The sequence below is a fragment of the Coturnix japonica genome, chromosome W (genome assembly GCF_054131305.1).
Source record: "Coturnix japonica strain WE chromosome W, WE-NBRP24, whole genome shotgun sequence".
NCBI lineage: Eukaryota > Metazoa > Chordata > Aves > Galliformes > Phasianidae > Coturnix > Coturnix japonica.
Genome location: NC_140701.1, coordinates 3,946,806 through 3,964,337, shown reverse-complemented (window position 1 = coordinate 3,964,337; position 17,532 = coordinate 3,946,806). Strand labels below are relative to the sequence as shown.

The 17,532-nt window shown below is 47.6% G+C and overlaps 1 protein-coding gene across 2 annotated transcripts; it reads right to left on the bottom strand.

Annotated features, from left to right (window-relative positions):
- Positions 1-11,267: 11,267 nt before the first annotated feature.
- Positions 11,268-17,231, bottom strand: LOC146754278 (rho GTPase-activating protein 32-like). Of its 2 annotated transcripts, XM_085527598.1 has the most exons (5): positions 16,444-17,231; positions 15,407-15,573; positions 12,527-12,685; positions 12,119-12,261; positions 11,268-11,643 (listed from the first exon to the last, which is right to left on the bottom strand). In XM_085527598.1, exons 3-5 carry the CDS (start codon positions 12,616-12,618, stop codon positions 11,441-11,443), a joined length of 438 nt encoding a protein of 145 aa, XP_085383724.1. In that variant the 5' UTR covers positions 12,619-12,685; positions 15,407-15,573; positions 16,444-17,231; the 3' UTR covers positions 11,268-11,440. The 2 variants fall into 2 exon arrangements, with proteins under 2 accessions (XP_085383724.1, XP_085383725.1); XM_085527599.1 differs by lacking the exons at positions 15,407-15,573; positions 16,444-17,231 and having other exon boundaries at positions 12,527-12,904.
- Positions 17,232-17,532: the final 301 nt, after the last annotated feature.

Below are 17,532 nucleotides of genomic sequence, written 5' to 3'. Positions count from 1 at the left end.
TCCAGAGAGAGCTCATCCGGCCCCTGGGCGACGTGGCTCCTAATAACATGGGCTGCCGCAATCGCTGGTACGTTTAAAGATGACATAGCACGCACCAGCTGCGGCTCCCACATGTTATCAGCCTGCAAAACAGAGCACAGGCCGTGGTCAGGGCACTGAGGACAAACCAGGAGGATTTCAAGGTGAGGAGCACATCTGCAAAGAAAGCTGCAGCAAATGCGCTCCGTCCTTATCAGGAGCACTTCAGAAGGAGCTGCACGTCTCATCACAGTTATTTCCCTTTCTGGCGTGCATTGCCAGGCCATGCAAAGATGCATCTCTCTCTACCCAGACTAATCAGCAATGGCACTGGCACAGACAAGTGGCCAGGCCCTTTTTGGCCCATTCTTTCCTGCAGGAGAGTACACCTGCAGCTCCTTCTAATGGCTCAACACAGGGAAAAAAGACCGGCCAGAGCTTCATACTGTACCTCCGTCGCCGCCAACTCAGGCTCACAGCTGATCCCACTGCACGCAGCACCCATCACAGCAAGTGTGAACAGCTGGAACAGAGCAGAAACACACTTCTGTTTTCTCTATTCACACAGCACAGTATGGACAGACTTCTTCAGAGCTACCCGCGCATACCCTGCGGCAAAACCATGCGGGGGGACAAAACATGGCACGTACCTGGCAGTGAGATCACCTCAAGCTATCTGCAGCAGTTCCTTGTCGCTTTGCTCGGATGAAATGAGAGCAAAAGCTGCACCGAGGCAGTGGGCGGAGGGTGAGGAGAGGAGAGAGAAAGAGCAGGTCAGTGAGCAGGGCTAAGACAGTCATGGAATAACACACACAGCACAACTGTCCCACCCACTTGCTGCAAGACATGCTGAGTCTCAGGCTACGTGATGCCTGTCCGCCCAGCAACTTTACAATGCTTCCACTACTGAGCAAAGACAATGGAAGAAGCACGGGACAGGTGCCAACTTTACTGATACCCCCTTTGGAACGTGTGTACCGGGGAAAATTACGTCTGATGGTCAAGAGTAAGCAATACGGTGCTGTGAGCTCCGACAGCCAGCAGTTCTCAACACCTCACTGCCCACCCATCCATCCCACGTCAGCTCAGCTTACCTACAAGCTGCTGCACACGACGGTGAGAAGAAAAAGCACTAAAGATACTAACTAAAGCCACTAACTAAAGGCACTAACTAACTAACGGCACTAACTAACTAAAGGCACTAACTAACTAACGGAACTAACTAACTAACGGCACTAACTAACAACAGTAACTAACTAACAACAGTAACTAACTAACAACGCTAACTAACAACACTAACTAACTAACAAAACTAACTAACTAACAAAACTAACTAACTAACGGCACAAAAGGCACAAGAACAACAAGACAACCAACCACTCCGACCACTAGCTCACCCACAAAGGAACACAGAACGCACCGCTCCTCCCCTCATTCCAGCCGCTTATGACATCACCAACGGCCAACAGCCTGGTCCACCATGACCCCCCACAAGGCGGGGAGCCAAGACCACGTGGTCACATCTGATTCCAACACGGCACCACAACATTCCAGGACTCAGTGTGGGCTTGGAATTCTATCCTGGTGTGGCAGCGCAATGGGAGGTGTTAGGGCACAGCTGAAGAGCTGACAGACAACGGACGTTTCCAAAGGAGGGTGCCAGATTAACTCTCAGCATTCTCTTGCGGGGCTCTTAGGAATGCTTCAAACCCATTTTCACTGCCTAGCTCATTTCTAGAAAGTCCAGTTGAGAAATGCTCACTTTGTCTGGGGAACGCCTCTATGCATCATGAATGAAAAATAAAATAAAATGGGCACGCGACCCTATGAAACTTACCTCTCTGCTCTTGCTGTCAGCCAGACACCTCAGATGAGCATGACGTGTCCCTGCTCCTGAATGAAGATTCACCCAAGTCTGTGTTCCTCTCTGCTCCATCTCTGGCTCTAAAAGAAACACAGACAGAGATGATTACAAGATCCTTTGTGCAGACGAAAGACAAGGGTGCACACGAATTCTGTTTAGCAAGAAATACTACAGTCCCAATGGACTGCGGTGGTAGTATTTGAATCCTCATTTGGGGCTGGAGCTCAACAGGTCACACATCAGAAATAACACAAAGTGCATCTGGAAGACGTGTCTCAAAGCCCAGAAAATCCAACACGGGAGGGGGCTGGACAGTGGACCACAAGTGTCCATTTCCATTGCAGCTCCCTGTAGAGAACAGCACCAATCAGCAGGCGTGAATCAATTCATTCACAAGCTGCACAATGACTCTGTTCTTTACATGATAAAGAAACACACAGAGATTCCTGACCAAAAAGTTGGGAGTTAATAACGACCAAAGAGGTTCCTGTTCCTACGCCTCATCCTCTCACCCCAACTCCTGGGTGATGCCCACAGGCTTCAAGTCAGCTCTCAAATCCATTGAACTCCAGACACAGAACTCCATCAAAAAGGATGTCACACATGTGACACTTACATACATTTTGCATCAGAAACAGTGATGCCAGCAGGAGCAGAGAGGTGACTGTCCCTCTGTACTCAGCACTGGTGAGGCCACAACTCTAATTCTGTGTCCAGTTTGTGTCCCTCACTGCAAAAAAGACACTGAGGCATTGGAACGTGTTCAAAGAAGGGCAACAAAGCTGGTGAGGGGTCTGGAGCACAATGTGGCCATATGAGGAGAGGCTGCAGGAGATGGGAATGTCCAGCCTGGAGAAGAGGTGGCTCAGGGGAAACCTCATTGCTCTCTATAACTTCCTGAAGGGAGGTTGCAGTGAGCTGGGGGTCGGCCTCTTCTCTCGTGTCATTACTGATAGAACTAGAGGGAATGTTTTCAAGCTGTGGCAGGAGAGGTTCAGGCTGAACATTAGGAAATATTACTTCTCAGAAAGGGTGGCCAGGCACTGGAATGGACTGCCCAGGGAGGTGGTGGAGTCACCCACCCTGGGGGTGTTCAAGGAACGTCTGCAGAAATCCCTGCTGAAATCCTGACCTCTGCCACAGGTGGCTGAGTGACACAAAAGCTGTGTCCTTGGTTCCTGGCCTTACCTTCCCATGCCGTTCATCTTGCTCTGCAGCTCCTGTTCTGAATAATCTTCTTATATTCCCATGTGATGTACCCTGAAATACATCATTTAGTGAGTCTGAACAAAACCTAAGACATTAATTGGAACTGTGAAGAAATGTTTTTTGCACTTTACTTGGAGGATGTTACATGCTATACCTTCTTTTCTCAATTGTAACACATGATTTTTTATAAAAAGAAACATAGCAAGTCAGCTTTTCAGTGTGCACATTGATGAAACTTGGTGAAATACAACTTTAGAAAAAGGTAATTTGAAAATTTAAATATTCTTATCAGAATCTCTGCTATTAGTTACCGTTCCCATGTTCTGATTTGATGATGATTCTCTCAGAGCTGTTTTGTCACTCCCCACCTCAAATGCACTTCAAGTGCTTTAGGAGCATCACTGGAATTTTGAATAAACTCGATATATTTTAGGAAAGCTGCTACAGATGCACGACTGCAGTACTTTGGAAAAATATAATCTTGATTGAACGCTGAACAGTGTTATTTAATTATAATCCAGGTAATTAAATTAATTAAACCAAGGGAATCACCTCCCAGTCAGTCAGCTCCCAGCACGGAACTCGCTTCCCTGCCAAGCAGATGCAACCAACACAAGCTGCTACATCACTCTAGGGCCCCACTGAGTCTTCCCAAGGGGTCTCCAAAGGCTTCCCTGTTGACTTCTCGGAACCTGGGAACACTCACATGGAAGCCAGTGCCCCCTAATGTGCCCCAGAGGTTTCTCAGGGCCCCGCAATTAGCTCTACAGACATCCAGACATGCCCCAGAGCAAGTATGTGTGCTGTAGGGAGCCCAAGAGACATTCCAGGGCACCCTAGTACTCCTCAGTGCGCTCAAGGGTTCTTCACCTGTCTCTAAATATGCCCTATTGGACTTTGTTTTCTCTTCTGGAGCCTTCCTTACTTCTCAGCTTTGCTTTCTCATGCCATTTATCTCGCTCCACAGCTACTGCTCAGAATATTCTTTCTTGCATTCCCACATTCCAACAGAATCACAGAATTGTAGGGGTTGGAAGGGACCTCTAGAGATCACTGAGTCCAACCCCCCTGCCAAAGCAGGTTCCCTACACCACGTTGCACAGGTAGGTGTCCAGGCGTGTCTTGAATATCTCCAGAGAAGGAGACTCCACCACCTCCCTGGGAAGCCTGTTCCAGTGCTCCGTCACCCTCACTGTAAAGAGGTTCTTGCACACATTCGTGCGGAACTTCCTATGCAGAAGTTTCACCCCATTACCCCTAGTCCTGTCCCCACGCACTACTGAAAAGAGACCAGCCGTGCCACTATGGCCCCCACACCTCAGGTATTTATAAACCTGGATCAAATCCCCTCTCAGCACCGCCAACGACAACCCTCTGCACTCTGCCAGTCAGACAGTTCTTGACCCAATTCACTGTACACTCATCTATTCCATGCTTCCTCAGCTTTGTTATAAGGATGTCATGGGGGACAATATCAAAAGCCTTTCTGAAATCAAGGTAGACTACATCTGCCACTCTCCCCCTATCCACCCAGCCAGTGACATCTTCATAAAAGGCCACCAGGTTGGTCAAGCACGACCTCCCCTTGGTGAACCCATGCTGAGTACTCCTGATAACCTGCTTTACTCCCAGTTCTCTGGAGATGGCATCCAGCACAAGCTGTTCCATCACATTCCCTGGGACAGAGGTGAGGCTGACTGGCCTATAGTTACCTGGGTCCTCCTTCTTGCCATTTTTTAAAGACCGGAGTGACACTGGTCATCCTCCAGTCTTCAGACACCTCCCCAGTTTCCAAGGCCTCTGAATGACTACAGAGAGCGGCTCAGCAATGACCTCCACCAGCTCTCTCAGCACCCGTGGATGCACCCCATCAGGTCCCATGGATTTATGGACCTTAATGTTTCCTAGGCACTCACGGACCACCTCTTCCCTGACTAAAGGGAAATCTCCCATTCCCCAGACTCTCTCATTAACCTCCAGGTTCTGGGATTCCTCAGGGAATGCCTTTTCACTAAAGACAGAAGCAAAGAAAGCATACAGTATTTCCGCCTTCTCAGCATCCTCTGTTACCAGGACCCCTTCCTCTGTTACCGACCCCTCCAACCCCCCCTTGTTTTTTGTTTATTAGCAAACTGCTAACATACTACAAAATAATAGCACTAATTACATAAGTAACATCATCATGCCGGCATCCCGACCACCTGCTTTAGAGCTTTATCCTTCATTTTGTGTAACACTTCAAACACTGCAAAGAAACAAAGCAAGTGCAGAAACAGGACGCCACTTCCCTCAGGATTTTACAGTCTCATTCATGTCTGACAGATGGAGGCCCTGACAACAAGAGCTGTGTCTGTCCATAACAAGGACTCACCTCTGCAGGTGCAGGGGCAGCTCTCAGAGAAGCCTTCTTCATTTCTGCTTTCTTCTCTTTTTGTCTTTTGTCTGGGAGCTGGTGTCAATCTGCCTGAGGGAAGGGAGGCCCCTTCAGAGGGATCTAGATAAGCTGGATCAACCTCACTGGGCTGAGGTGAATGGGATGAGGTTCAGTGAGGCCAAATGCCAGGTCCTGCACTTTGGCCACAATAACCCCATGCAGCGCTATAGGCCTGGGGCTGAGTGGCTGCAGGACTGTGCAGAGGAAATGGACCTGGGGCTGTTGGTCGATGCTCAGCTGAACATGAGCCAACAGTGTGCCCAGGTGGCCAAGAAGGCCAACGGCATCCTGGCCTGTATAAGAAATAGTGTGGCCAGCAGGAGCGGAGAGGTAATCATCCCCTTGGACTCAACACTGGAGAGGCTGTGCCTCAAGTCTTATGTTCACTTTTGGGCTCCTCGCTACAAGAAAGTCATTGAGGCACTGGAACTTGTATGTGGAAGTCTGTCCCTTGAGCAGCTCCCATTCATCATCAGCTCCCATTCTGAACCCCACTGTGCAAAACTTCTAACTTCTACTGCAGATGGCTGCAGTCACCAAAGCTCAGCCCACTATCCAGGTATCAGCCTTCTCCCTTGTTTTCCATCTTAGCCCATAGTTTTGCTCCCAAAAATGGAACTGCACTCCAACAGTCAAAACACAAACTAATACATCACTTTCACTGCTCCTTCCTGCACCCCCAAATTAATGGTTACCTGACATCCCCTACAGCACAGCACCTGCTCACATGTATCATTCAAACTCTATTCTTTCATACTTCTTGATAGAGGACAGTAAAAACTCCCTTCTGCATGGCACTAAGGACAGTCTGTCCCCATCACATCCCTCTGTGTGCTGAAAGCTGCCATTGGATCTCTTGCAGCCTGCTGGCTGCTGCTCACAAACACAGGGAACTGCACCACACTGATTCTAAAGAGAGAAAGGAAGAAATGCTGGTGGGAATGGGCACCCAAGGATTGCAGAGATGCTCCAGATTGTGCCAGAGATGGAATATCACAGTGCTGGGACATGATTGATCACTAAGGAAAACACTTGGAAGCACATTCAATCTGCAGAAGCTGTAATTACTGGGCACAGTCAGCTTTCCTATGGCTCAGCTGGAGTAGGAGGGTGCTCTCACACATCTGCTCAGGGGCTTCAGCTGAGACACTTGCACAATGCTGGGATCATTCTGATGGAAACTATGTCTTCAGATACCATGGTTAAATCCATCCAAAATGATCAAGCAGAGCTTTAGCTCTTGAGCAGCACTTCTTCCACACCCTTCACTACTCCAAGCAGCTCCAACAAACTTCTCAGAAGAAATCCAGGCCAGCACAGACCTGGCAGACCAGAACCAAGTGCAGCCTGTGGGACGGCAGTGCCCACTCCTTGCTTCCACCCTGCTCCAGCAGGTTAAGGAGTCTGAGCCTCACTGGCCTTTGACAGCTCAAGACTTTCAGCACCTCATGCCAACATTTCTCACTAAGATACACCTCAGGCATTGAATTCTCTTCTCACTACCTCCTCCCAGTCCTCTCCTAGGAACAGAAACCATTCAGATTCTACAGCAAACTACAGCATCTGCACTGCAAGAGCACACTGAACCACCTGCAACAATGAAACATGGTTTTGGAGAGTGGGTTTGAAAACACACCTTTAGACAGCTGTCTCCCTGTAGCCAAAAGGAAACCAAGCAGCAAAAGAAGAGTCCAGCCTGAAACATGCCCATGCTACTAGCCCAGGTTTTTCACAGTGAATGTAAAATCCATCCTGCTCTTGAGGTAACAAATGACCAGTGGGTCTCCCCTTGCTCAACCCCTTCTCCTTCAAAGCCAGAAAAAGAAAGAAAAAACAAGCAGAAGAAACCCAGACGTACCTTTCCACACACAGAGCAGAAAGTGGAACAGCAGTTGGTCTCCTTCCTGAGACATGGTGGGGAGCATCCCAGAGGAAGCCCAAGTTCTTTGCTTCTCTCCACAGGGACTTCAAGCACTCTTGGCAAGAGCTGCTTTGGTTCTTTCTTCAACTGCTTCCATCACCAGAATCTCCTTTGGAAAAGGAACACTAAAGAAAGAATCAGCAAATGAGAAAGAATGAGCAATAACCACTTTCCCAGCTTTCTTCTGACATGCAATTAAGACTCACGACTTGGGCAAGGTCTTAAAATCAGCTGGTTACAAGAACTGTCCCAAAATATATCCAGCTTCTGTACAGCTGCCATTATTTCTGTCAGTGAGTGTAATCACAGAATCATAGAATGGCCCGGGTTTCAAGGGACCTCAAGGATCATGAAGATCAATCGCCTCCCTGTCCCTGCTGGCCATCCCCTCTTCTGATGGAGCCCAGGGGACCATTTGCTCTCTGAGCTGCAAGAGCACGCTGATGGCTCACGTTCTGTTTTTCATCCACCAGGACCCCCAGGTCCTTCTCTGCGGGGCTTCTCTTAAGGACTGCTCCTCCCAGGCTGTAGAAATGCCTGGGATTCCTCCAGCCCAAGTGCAAAACCTTGCACTTTGCTGTGTTGAACCTCATTAGATTCACCTAGGCCAACCTCTCGGTTGAGCTCCCTCTGAATGGCATCCCTTCCCTCCACTGCATCAGCCGCACCACTCAGCAAACAGCAGAGGGTGCACTCCATTGCATCATTGGTGTCACTGATAACCATGTTAAAAAGCACTGGTCCCAAGACAGACTCCTGGATGACACCACTTGTTATCAGCCTTCACCTGGACATCGAACCATGAATCACCACCCTCTGTCTGTGGCCTTTCAACCAATCCCTTATCCACCAGGTGGTCCACCTGTCAAATCCACATCCCTCCAGTTTAGAGATAAGGATGTGGTGGAGGGCCATGTCAAAGATCTTGCTCAAGTCCAGGTCAATGACATCAGTTTCCTTCCTTTTGTCCACAAATGCCGTCACTCCATCATAGAAGACCACCTGATTAGTTAGGCATGGCCTTCCCCTGCTAAAGCCACACTGACTGTCTTGGATCACATGCTCATTCCTTATGTGATCAAGCATGTCTTTGAGGTGTATCTGTTCTTCACCATCTTCATCACTGTTCCACATTTGAATCAAATAATCGGTGTTGCTGTCACGAAGAAAACCTCTTTGTCTTCTACTCCTGCTGCACTACTGTGCTTTCACCAGAAGCAAAGGGAGAGGCCACCTCCTAGATCCAAATTTTAAGAAACCAACACCCAATAGGTGTCATCTGAAGTAAAATAGCAGAGAAATTAAGATGACTCTTCTGCATCCAGCTTGGATCACTCCCTCACTCAGGCACACCACCATCAGATCAAGGAGATGCTGCCTTCAGCTTAGAGACTGTATGGGAAATCACAGCTTGAACCTCTGATTAATCAGCTGAGGCAAGTGTTGGGTCAGCTGCGGGAGCACAGGTGAGAGTAATCTAGCTGTGCTCCTGGAAGGGGTGGACCTCAACTCCACTTCCTCTGAGACCTCATTTAAGGGCTGTCCACCACTGAGGCAGCATCTCTTGGAGATTGCTCCCCAGTTGAGACTGCCTCAGCTTTCTGGTCAAAACATTGACATTGGTGAGTTTTCCTTTGCTAACAACCTTTGACTATTTACCACCATCTTGGTTAACATCTTTATATTAGCCACCCTTACAGAGACCATAAGGGTTTGGGCTTCCAAACTCTCAGCAAGCATTTGGATCAGACAGCTTCCTGCTGGGGAGCCCCCTGCATCACTTCCGCTTCTTCTGATACCGAACCCGCAGATGCTTCAGAGCTCATTAGCATGGACTTCCTTCCTCCCCTCAGCAGCTGCTCCTGCACTCACCTTCATTCCTACTCAGATACCGGCCGCTTCCAGCACCAGCTGACCTGCAAGACACAGAAAGGAAAGGTGGGAGTCATGCAAACGCACAAGCCCAAGGCTGCATCACCACTACGTATGGCAGCCTCAGGAAGTCAGCTGCAACTACAGCCTTTGTTAGAATGGAAACAGGCACTATCAGTTAAGTGTGACCTCTGAACTCATTGCCACCATCAGAAATAGGCACTGAAATTGCTCACTTCACTGTAGCTGGTTACCTCCTTCTTTTGGAAAATGCGGACATGGAATTGAAGGACACCAGAAAATTGACATCTACTTCATTGTAGGTGGTTAAGCTTGGAAGCAGGACTTGAGCAAGACAAGCTTCTCAGCTCAGAATCACAGAATTATCAAAGTTGGAAAAGACCTAGAAGATCATCTGGTCCAACCATTACCAATACTTCCCGGCTTAATCATATTCCTCAGCACCACATCCAAACGTTTCTTGAACACTGCCATGATCGGTGACTCCACCACCTCCCTGGGCAGTGCATTCCAATGCCTGAATACCCTTTCCGACAAGTAATGTTTCGCAATGTCCAGCCTGAATTTTCCCTGGCGCAGCATAAAACCTTTCCCTCTAGTTCTATCAGTGATTACACAAGAGAAGAGGCCAAACCCCAGCTCACTACAACCTCCCTTCAGGACGTTATAGAGAGTTATAAGGTCTCTCCTGAGCCTCCTCTTCTCCAAGCTGAACAATCCTAGTTCCCTCAGCTTCTCCTCGTAAGGTTTTGCTCCAGACCCCTCACTACCTTCTTAGCTGAAGACGTTCCAGAAACGTAAGGTTTTCTTGCATGGAGGGGCCCAAAACTGAATAGGTCAGAGCTCCTTCTTTCCATCATTGCTGTCACCTGGAAGACTGTCCTTGGAACTGCAGTGACTCATGCATCCTAACTGCACTCCATTGATGGAAGCACAACGTGCATCATTGCAAATTGCTGGTGGGTTCCTGTGTTGGCGAGGGATGGATTCACCTGGAAAGAGTAGATACACAGCATTTAGCGTCAAACTTTCACTATCCAAGGAGGCAAAGGCTTGGTGCTGCCTGTCAAGCAGGTTTCAAGCAGCTTGCGAGACTCATTTGGGAAAGACAGGAGTCAACCAACGATGTCAGGCACGGGCTCGAACGCAGGAATACAGAAGGAGGCACAAGCCCACTGAAAGCTTGTGAAAGAAGAAGAAACACTTCTACCTGTGTTGCTGACAAGCAGTGTTTTGAAAGCTGGATTTGCACCCTTACCTGCCAGGACCAAGACTTCTACTTCAGAGGGCTCCCTGGCACTGCTCTGCAGTTGGCATTTGGCCACAGGGGATGGTTTGCCCAGGCAGAAGCAGGAACGCCAACTGCCAGCTGCTGACTCTGCCCTCTTACTGGGAGAACTCAGTCTGGAGAGAGAAAACAGAGCATGCTGTCAGTCGTGGTGCAGGGTGAGTGATGAGCTGCACCGAGCCCTTGATGACAGTTGCCCATTCCTGGCACTGCCTGCTTTCTGCTGAAACACAGCTTAGAAACGCGCTCTGTTTCAAACAGCAGAGGACGCTTCCATTCCTACAGCTCAGCCCTCAAGTCCTGCTGGCTACATTCCTCTCAACCATGTCAATCAAGATGCAGACCATGTGAGTAAAGTCTCCACAGCAGAACAGGACAGGAGCTGGCAGGCGTAACTGCTTTCTGAGGAATGGTGCAGCCATAAGGGAAGCTCAAAAGCATCTCTGACTCTTACGTTAACACCTCCTCGGCCTCAGCTCACTGCCATCTTTAATTTGTAGTGCCTGCAAGTCTGACCAACAGCTCTGCTTACAGGAGAAGCACAATTGGTTTCAGGTGTGTGGCCCTGAAATCTGGAAAACCCCAGTGTTTCCAGGTACAGCCAAAACAGACCAGGATAGACGTCAGTGTGGCTTTCTGCATCTCGTGACTGCCTGCCCAACCAGGAAGGAAATGCACCCTTGTGTGGCTCCACTGAGCCCGTAGGGCAACTGTGTGTAAGTTGAGTCCTTGGAGATGTAACGGACAAAAAGTAAACCAATAAAAATCACCCAAATAATGATGATGGGGGCTGGAAAGGGAATTCCTCTTTCTTTATCTTTCAGATGGAAAATCAATGATTGCATCCAAGTTCCTTAGTACAGCTGCGGGGCCTTCCTCCGCTTGTATCTTGCTGCTCTGTGTTGCAACAGGAGAGCTGCTCTGACCTCTCCTCTCAGCCTGTGCCTCCTGCACGGTGAGCAGCTTTGTGGATGGAGACACCCACACAGACTTGGGCCCAGGCAGAGAACTGTGCCCTGCAAGGGAAAACCACAGCTAAGACAGAAAAGGAAGCAGCAGCACAGCCATCCCAGTTCTGCATATCTCTCAGAATTGCTCATCCAAGCCACTGGAAGAAGAGGAGCTCAAAATAACCGTGTGCTCAGTGGTATGCTCGTGGCAAAGGACACAGCCACAATTAAGAGCAACTCACTGTATCGAAAAAGGCAAACAAAAAGCGTAGAAAAACTAGGGGGCAGGGATCTCAGAAAGCTTCACAGCCACACTTCAATCAAGCTTCACCTGCTTGCAAAAAATCTTAACAGCAGTGATAGTTTTCTCCATGTAAGGCTTGGACACTCTCATGACCCAGCAACGGGGCACAGTATTCTAACCTAAGCCCAGAAGCCTGCTGTCTCCTCGACAGTAATAGAATTTTCAAAGGTCTTGGAGAAGCCCTGGATTGGATGAAGCTGTCAGATCAACATCAAGCTAATGGAGGAAGGTGCTCACCTACTCCCTCTCCCAAGGCTGGTGTGGATTTGGAGCAGAAGAGGACATCTGCGTGGCTGATGAGGAATTCCACAACAGCTGACTGGGTCTGCAGCTCCATGCAGGCAGCTTCACTGGCGCAGGGAGATTGGCTCTGCTGGGATCTGAAGAAAAGGCAGATCTTACAAGTCATTTCCCCAAGATCATTTCCCCAAGTCTGAATTTCTGTAGCCAAAAACTGTCAAACTGGGCTCCGGAGATTTCCGCAGTGGGCAAACAGTGATGCCACTGACGAAATTATCCTGGATGATCAGGGACACAGCAGTCCCAGCTAAACAAGTGAGTAGAAACTGTCATCTAGAAATTGTTCCCCTGGGGTTGGAGGAGAGCAGAACTAAGCATCGTGTTGAAAAGGAAAAAGAAGTTTACCTTAAGAGGTTTGGAGCCCACACAATTGCTAAGTTCTTCGCGTCCATGTTTATCACCGAGCAGATCCCAGCCAGAGACACCAAGTGTCTCATTAAGTCCCATGGGGACAGTGCACTGGTGGTCAGCACTGAGGCAGACTTGATGACTTCCAAGAGGCATCTGGGGAACACAGAATCACAGAATGACCCGGGTTGGAAGGGACCTCAAGGATCATGAAGCTCCACTCCCCCTGCCTGGCAGGGCCACCTATCTTCCACATTTATTAGACCTGTCTGTCCAGGGCCACATCTAACCTTGCCTTGAATACCTCTACAGATGGGGGATCCACAACGTCCCTGGGCAGCCTGTTCCAGGACCTCAGCACTCTCCTAGTAAAGAACTTCCCCTACCAACCAACATAAATCTTCCCTCTTTCAACTTAAAACCATTTCCCCTTGTCCTGATATTATCAGCCCTTTCAAAGAGTTAACACCCCTCCTGGCACAGCCCGTGCCATCAAGGCCAAGCTTCTATCTCTTCTTGATTCCTAGTTCCATGGCGTGCACAGCATGCTGTGCTGCATGCACAGCACAGCTGTTCTGCAGAGGAACAGGGGCACCCAGTGACCAACAGCAGCCATTGTCTGCAAATACACAGCAACTTCCCAGGATCTGCAGCAACAATCTCCCCACACACTCCACTTCACACAGACACTATGACCCTGAATAGACTCAAGCAGCAGACTTAAAACAAGTCAGAGTTTTAGATTCCAGGATATTTGAGGGTCTATAATGTGTGAAATTCAGTTACACAACAGTGCCGAGGTGCCTGCGTTTCAAGCAACTTTCAGATCACAACCATGTAAAATAAAAACAAATTCAGTGCAGAAATAGCAAGCCTGTACCTTAATACCCATGAGATTATTCATTTTTTACTGCGTTATGACTAAGTTCTAAAATTTGCTCATCCCAGTTCACTTCAACAAGTTCCACCAGTTCACGCAACGCAGTTCTGAGATCCTGTGTATGTTAGGCAGATAGAATTGAGCAGTGCAGAAATAATCTCTGACAGCTTTAAGAGCTCCGTTCTGCTTACAAACTCTCAGTCCAAAACTATTCTCAGTTTTAAGGAAATGAACACCTGAAGCAGTGGGATCATCTGCCATTTGCCGCATTATGCTTCTTGGCATCATGATTAGCACAAAGGGTTTTCTGCTGTCCTGCAGAAATGGACAAAGTCCTGCTTACAAATGGACCAAGTTTCAGTGTACAGCAGAGTTTGTACCAGACTGAAAAGCCACGTCATTCAGTTCATGTGCTCAGGTTGTTATGCACTCCCAAAGGAAACAGAACTAACTGTTGGATTCTGAAGGCAATCTGTGGGGTCCTACATTACCTCCTGATTCTGGAAGAGGAAATTCTAATAGCAAATGCAGAACTTTGCTCTTCGTAGACATGAGAAGAGCTGGCATTTAGTAACATTCATTTCTGGGAAATCAAATGATGTGTCTCTATTTTTACTACAGATAGTATAGGGAGCAGCCAGTTGAAGAACCAGATACAAAAAATCCGCCCATTGGCAAGAAAATACTTCTCCTTAAATTCTGTATGCTATCATGGTATAGAATCAGGCTACAGTGCCACATAGGCCAACCAAGCGTAGAACCAAATCCACAAAATACTGGCAGACAAAGCAGCAAAAACAGGGACAATATTCAGCAGACAGGCCTTTCTACCCACAGCTCAGCATGTTCTGCCATCCGAAAAGCAAGGCCTCTTGTCAAGCTCAGCTATTTCCCTTCTCAATGTATTCTAGTACCACTGATATCCACTGGTATCCTCCTGTAGAGTCCCATCATATTGTCATCATCCAAAGGGAAAACCCACACAGCAGAGCATACAGCACAACACCCACGCTCCAAATATCCGCCTCAAAAAACAAAAAGACAAGCTTACAAACCTGAAGCACCTCAAATGGCTTCCTGACAGACTGGATTGTCTGCCCTTGCCAAAGCCCACATATAGCCCATGAAAAGCTGGCTCTTTATCTCAAGAAAAAAAAACCTTATCGTCCCAGAGAAAGCATATAACCCTAATTCAATTGTTCTTCCACTCAGCTTAGAGCACTACTAAAACCAGCATCTTCACCTTAGCTCATCACACTGCTGCAGTTCCTTCTACAAGGATTTCACTGGCAAAAATTAAATCAAAGCCGTCGCAAGGGATTTAGCACAGTTACGTGTTACTGGCTACGAGAGCTGTCAGCACAGTCACCTGTCAGGCTTTGCTGCTGTTCTCTTTATGTAGAGGCACAACAAGGTTCAGACACCTCACAGTGCAATTCTCACTTGGACTGTAAAGAAAAAGGAGGAGGCTTGAAAAGCAGTGTGTGGAAAACAAAGAAACAAGAATTAGAACAACAGTGGGGCCATGGCACTTGTAGGAATTGCTCCGCCTTTAACAGCAGAGCGATTCAAGAAGGATGAGGGCATTCCAAACCAGACCAGTTTGGACAGATTAACAACTGCAAGTAGTGGGTTCCAAAATTCCAGACATCTCTCAGTTTTTAGTACACTGTGCATTACAATGGAAACAAGTCTTCACCTACAACTTGGAAGCTAAAGACACGTCTGACAAAACAGACTGCACAAAAATGATGGATAATTAACAGAGCAAATTGCTCTTTCAAAAACTTAGTAATAGAAAGAGATCTCTGAAGCTGCTGTTCTGTAGAGCCCCAAAGCAGTCGCTTGAGGCAGTTCAGGATTAGCCAGAGACAAACCAGCCAGCTGTGTGAACTGAGACCAATTGCACTTTTCTAGTCTGTGGCCACTGACAGCTTCTGAGAGCTACCAAGCAATGCAACCTAGCAGAATTCAGAAGGGAAACCAAGAGAGCCTACCTGAGCTCCACTGCCTTTCAATGCTTTGTGCAGAGGGAAGGGAAAGAGGGGAAAACAAACACCGCTCTACATCCCTCTGAGCCAATAGACACTTTGCCCTGGATTAGCTCTGGTGCTGCATAAGCTGGGCTTCCACAGCATGTGTTCAGGCGGTAATCAAGGCCTCCCTGGAAGAACACAAAAAAGAGAGAGAAACGTTTGCTTTAACAGAGTTTATGTCTTCTGGTCATAACACTTCAGAAGCCTCAGAGGCTTCTTCTCCTCTGTATATTTTCATTCATCTTAGATTTTGCTTTCATTCAATGTGACCTCACTAAGCAAATATTGTCTAAGACCATGAGCATCACATGAATGTGCAGATCTCAAGCTGCTCACTTATCTAGTACCCTTGGCATGATGCTTTCTTTTCCTCAGCTGATCATCTAGATTGTGCCTGTTGATTGTGCAACAACAGCCTGTTGGTCTCGATTACCTGTGAGAGGCTCTAAATTTGGCCAGGAAAAATCATTTGAGGACAAGTAATTCTCTTGGAATCAATAAGGCAGTCTTCCCATTCTTTCTTACCAGCACCCATCTTACATGTTAATAAAGGCTTCTGGAAATCAGTTTGAAGATCAAGAAACAATTCAGTTCAAGCATATGCAATCACAGGATTTATACGTCACCTGCAAAAGTCATTTTATTCTATCCACAATCTCATCCTACATACAGATCCTTAGAAGGTTCCTTAGGCACACCAACCCCATGCTCCTATTACAGACCCTTGCATAACACAGGTGATATACATACAAGATTATCTACAGCTTAGACTACAAAAACAGGGAGTCTAGCTAGAGAAAATTATCTACCTGTGCTTCTGAGCAATCTGTTAACCACTCTCACACAGTTCAGGCCATTCCAAACAAGATGCAATGACATGTCAGCCACAAAAACAGCTTGATTTTAGGGTGTTTGTTTGGACAAGCCCCTGTTGCATACAGTGGTCAAACATGCATTACTTGGGGGCACATTGTATTTGATTTAACACATCCTCTTACCTGTGGCTTTGCACAGAGTCCAAAGTCTATCAGCTTCAAATTGTCAATCAGCAGATTTTCCCGGTGGATGAGAAAGCAGTCAGGAATGATTTCCACCCAAGTGCCCAAGGAAACATCTTTTCTTTTATTTCCTGCTGTAGACAGTGGTTCCCAGTCTACTCAAAGCTCGCTCGCTCTCGCTGTCTCAGAGATCTTCACTGACTGCTGACAAGTTCCCATCTTCCAATATCCCAGGTGGGAAATACTAGCTTGTATCTGTTGGAAAGGACCTGGGGACTAGGAGGACAAGTGGTGAGAGACCACAGGCTGAATGCAAGCCAGCAGTGTGCTCTGACAGAAAAGAAGTACAACAAGATCATCAGCTGCATTAAAAAGCAGCACAACCAGACCAGGACAAGTCATTCCTGCTTCAACACTCATTGCACCACATCTACAATACTGTATCTGGTTTTTGGCCAGGAAGGATAACAACCTGAAAGAAACTCTGAAGCAAGTTCTATGGATGACCTCCAGCCTGTGCAGGGGGCTGAAGCTCCCACTCAGAGAAGAGAAGCTGGGGAGAATGATCTTTGTTCAGAGTGCCTTCCAGTAGCCTTAGATAGAGGGATTTCATAAGATGCCTAGGAAAATGCTCGTGCTGTAATGATTTGCTTTACTCCGAGATACCAGCAGCTTACAAAATGCAAAGCTCTAACCTACTGGTGAGGAAATATTCAAGCCTTCCAGTACCTAACCTGTGCTTCAAGTCTTCAGTGACAGAAAATCCATTGGATGGGGCCAGAGGAATGCATCTCACCCGACACCCTCTGTACAGCCACCATTTGTTTAAAGGATCACTCTTCCTTGAGGCACAAAACTAGAGCAGGTTACACAACAGACTGACACCACAAGGGCTTCTTTCGAGATACAAACTGCAGCAAAGAGCATCACAAAAATGTGAAACCAACACTCAGATCAGATCTGTGTCTCTGCTCCGCTCATTAGGAGCATCATGTTTTACTCCCCTTTCAGAGGATGATACTTCTTCAAGGATAACAAAATCCAGCTCAGCTACAGAACATAGTACCAAATAGCAATAATTATCTCACA

Bases quoted from the DNA above. Each gene is read 5' to 3' on its own strand.
- LOC146754278 (XM_085527598.1), bottom strand. From the start codon at position 12,618: ATGAGACACTTGGTGTCTCTGGCTGGGATCTGCTCGGTGATAAACATG. The intron at 12,262-12,526 runs GTAAACTTCTTT...CCTTTTCTTCAG, and splicing joins TGGGCTCCAAACCTCTTAAG to ATCCCAGCAGAGCCAATCTC. The intron at 11,644-12,118 runs GTGAGCACCTTC...TTTCCCTTGCAG, and splicing joins AGCCTTGGGAGAGGGAGTAG to GGCACAGTTCTCTGCCTGGG.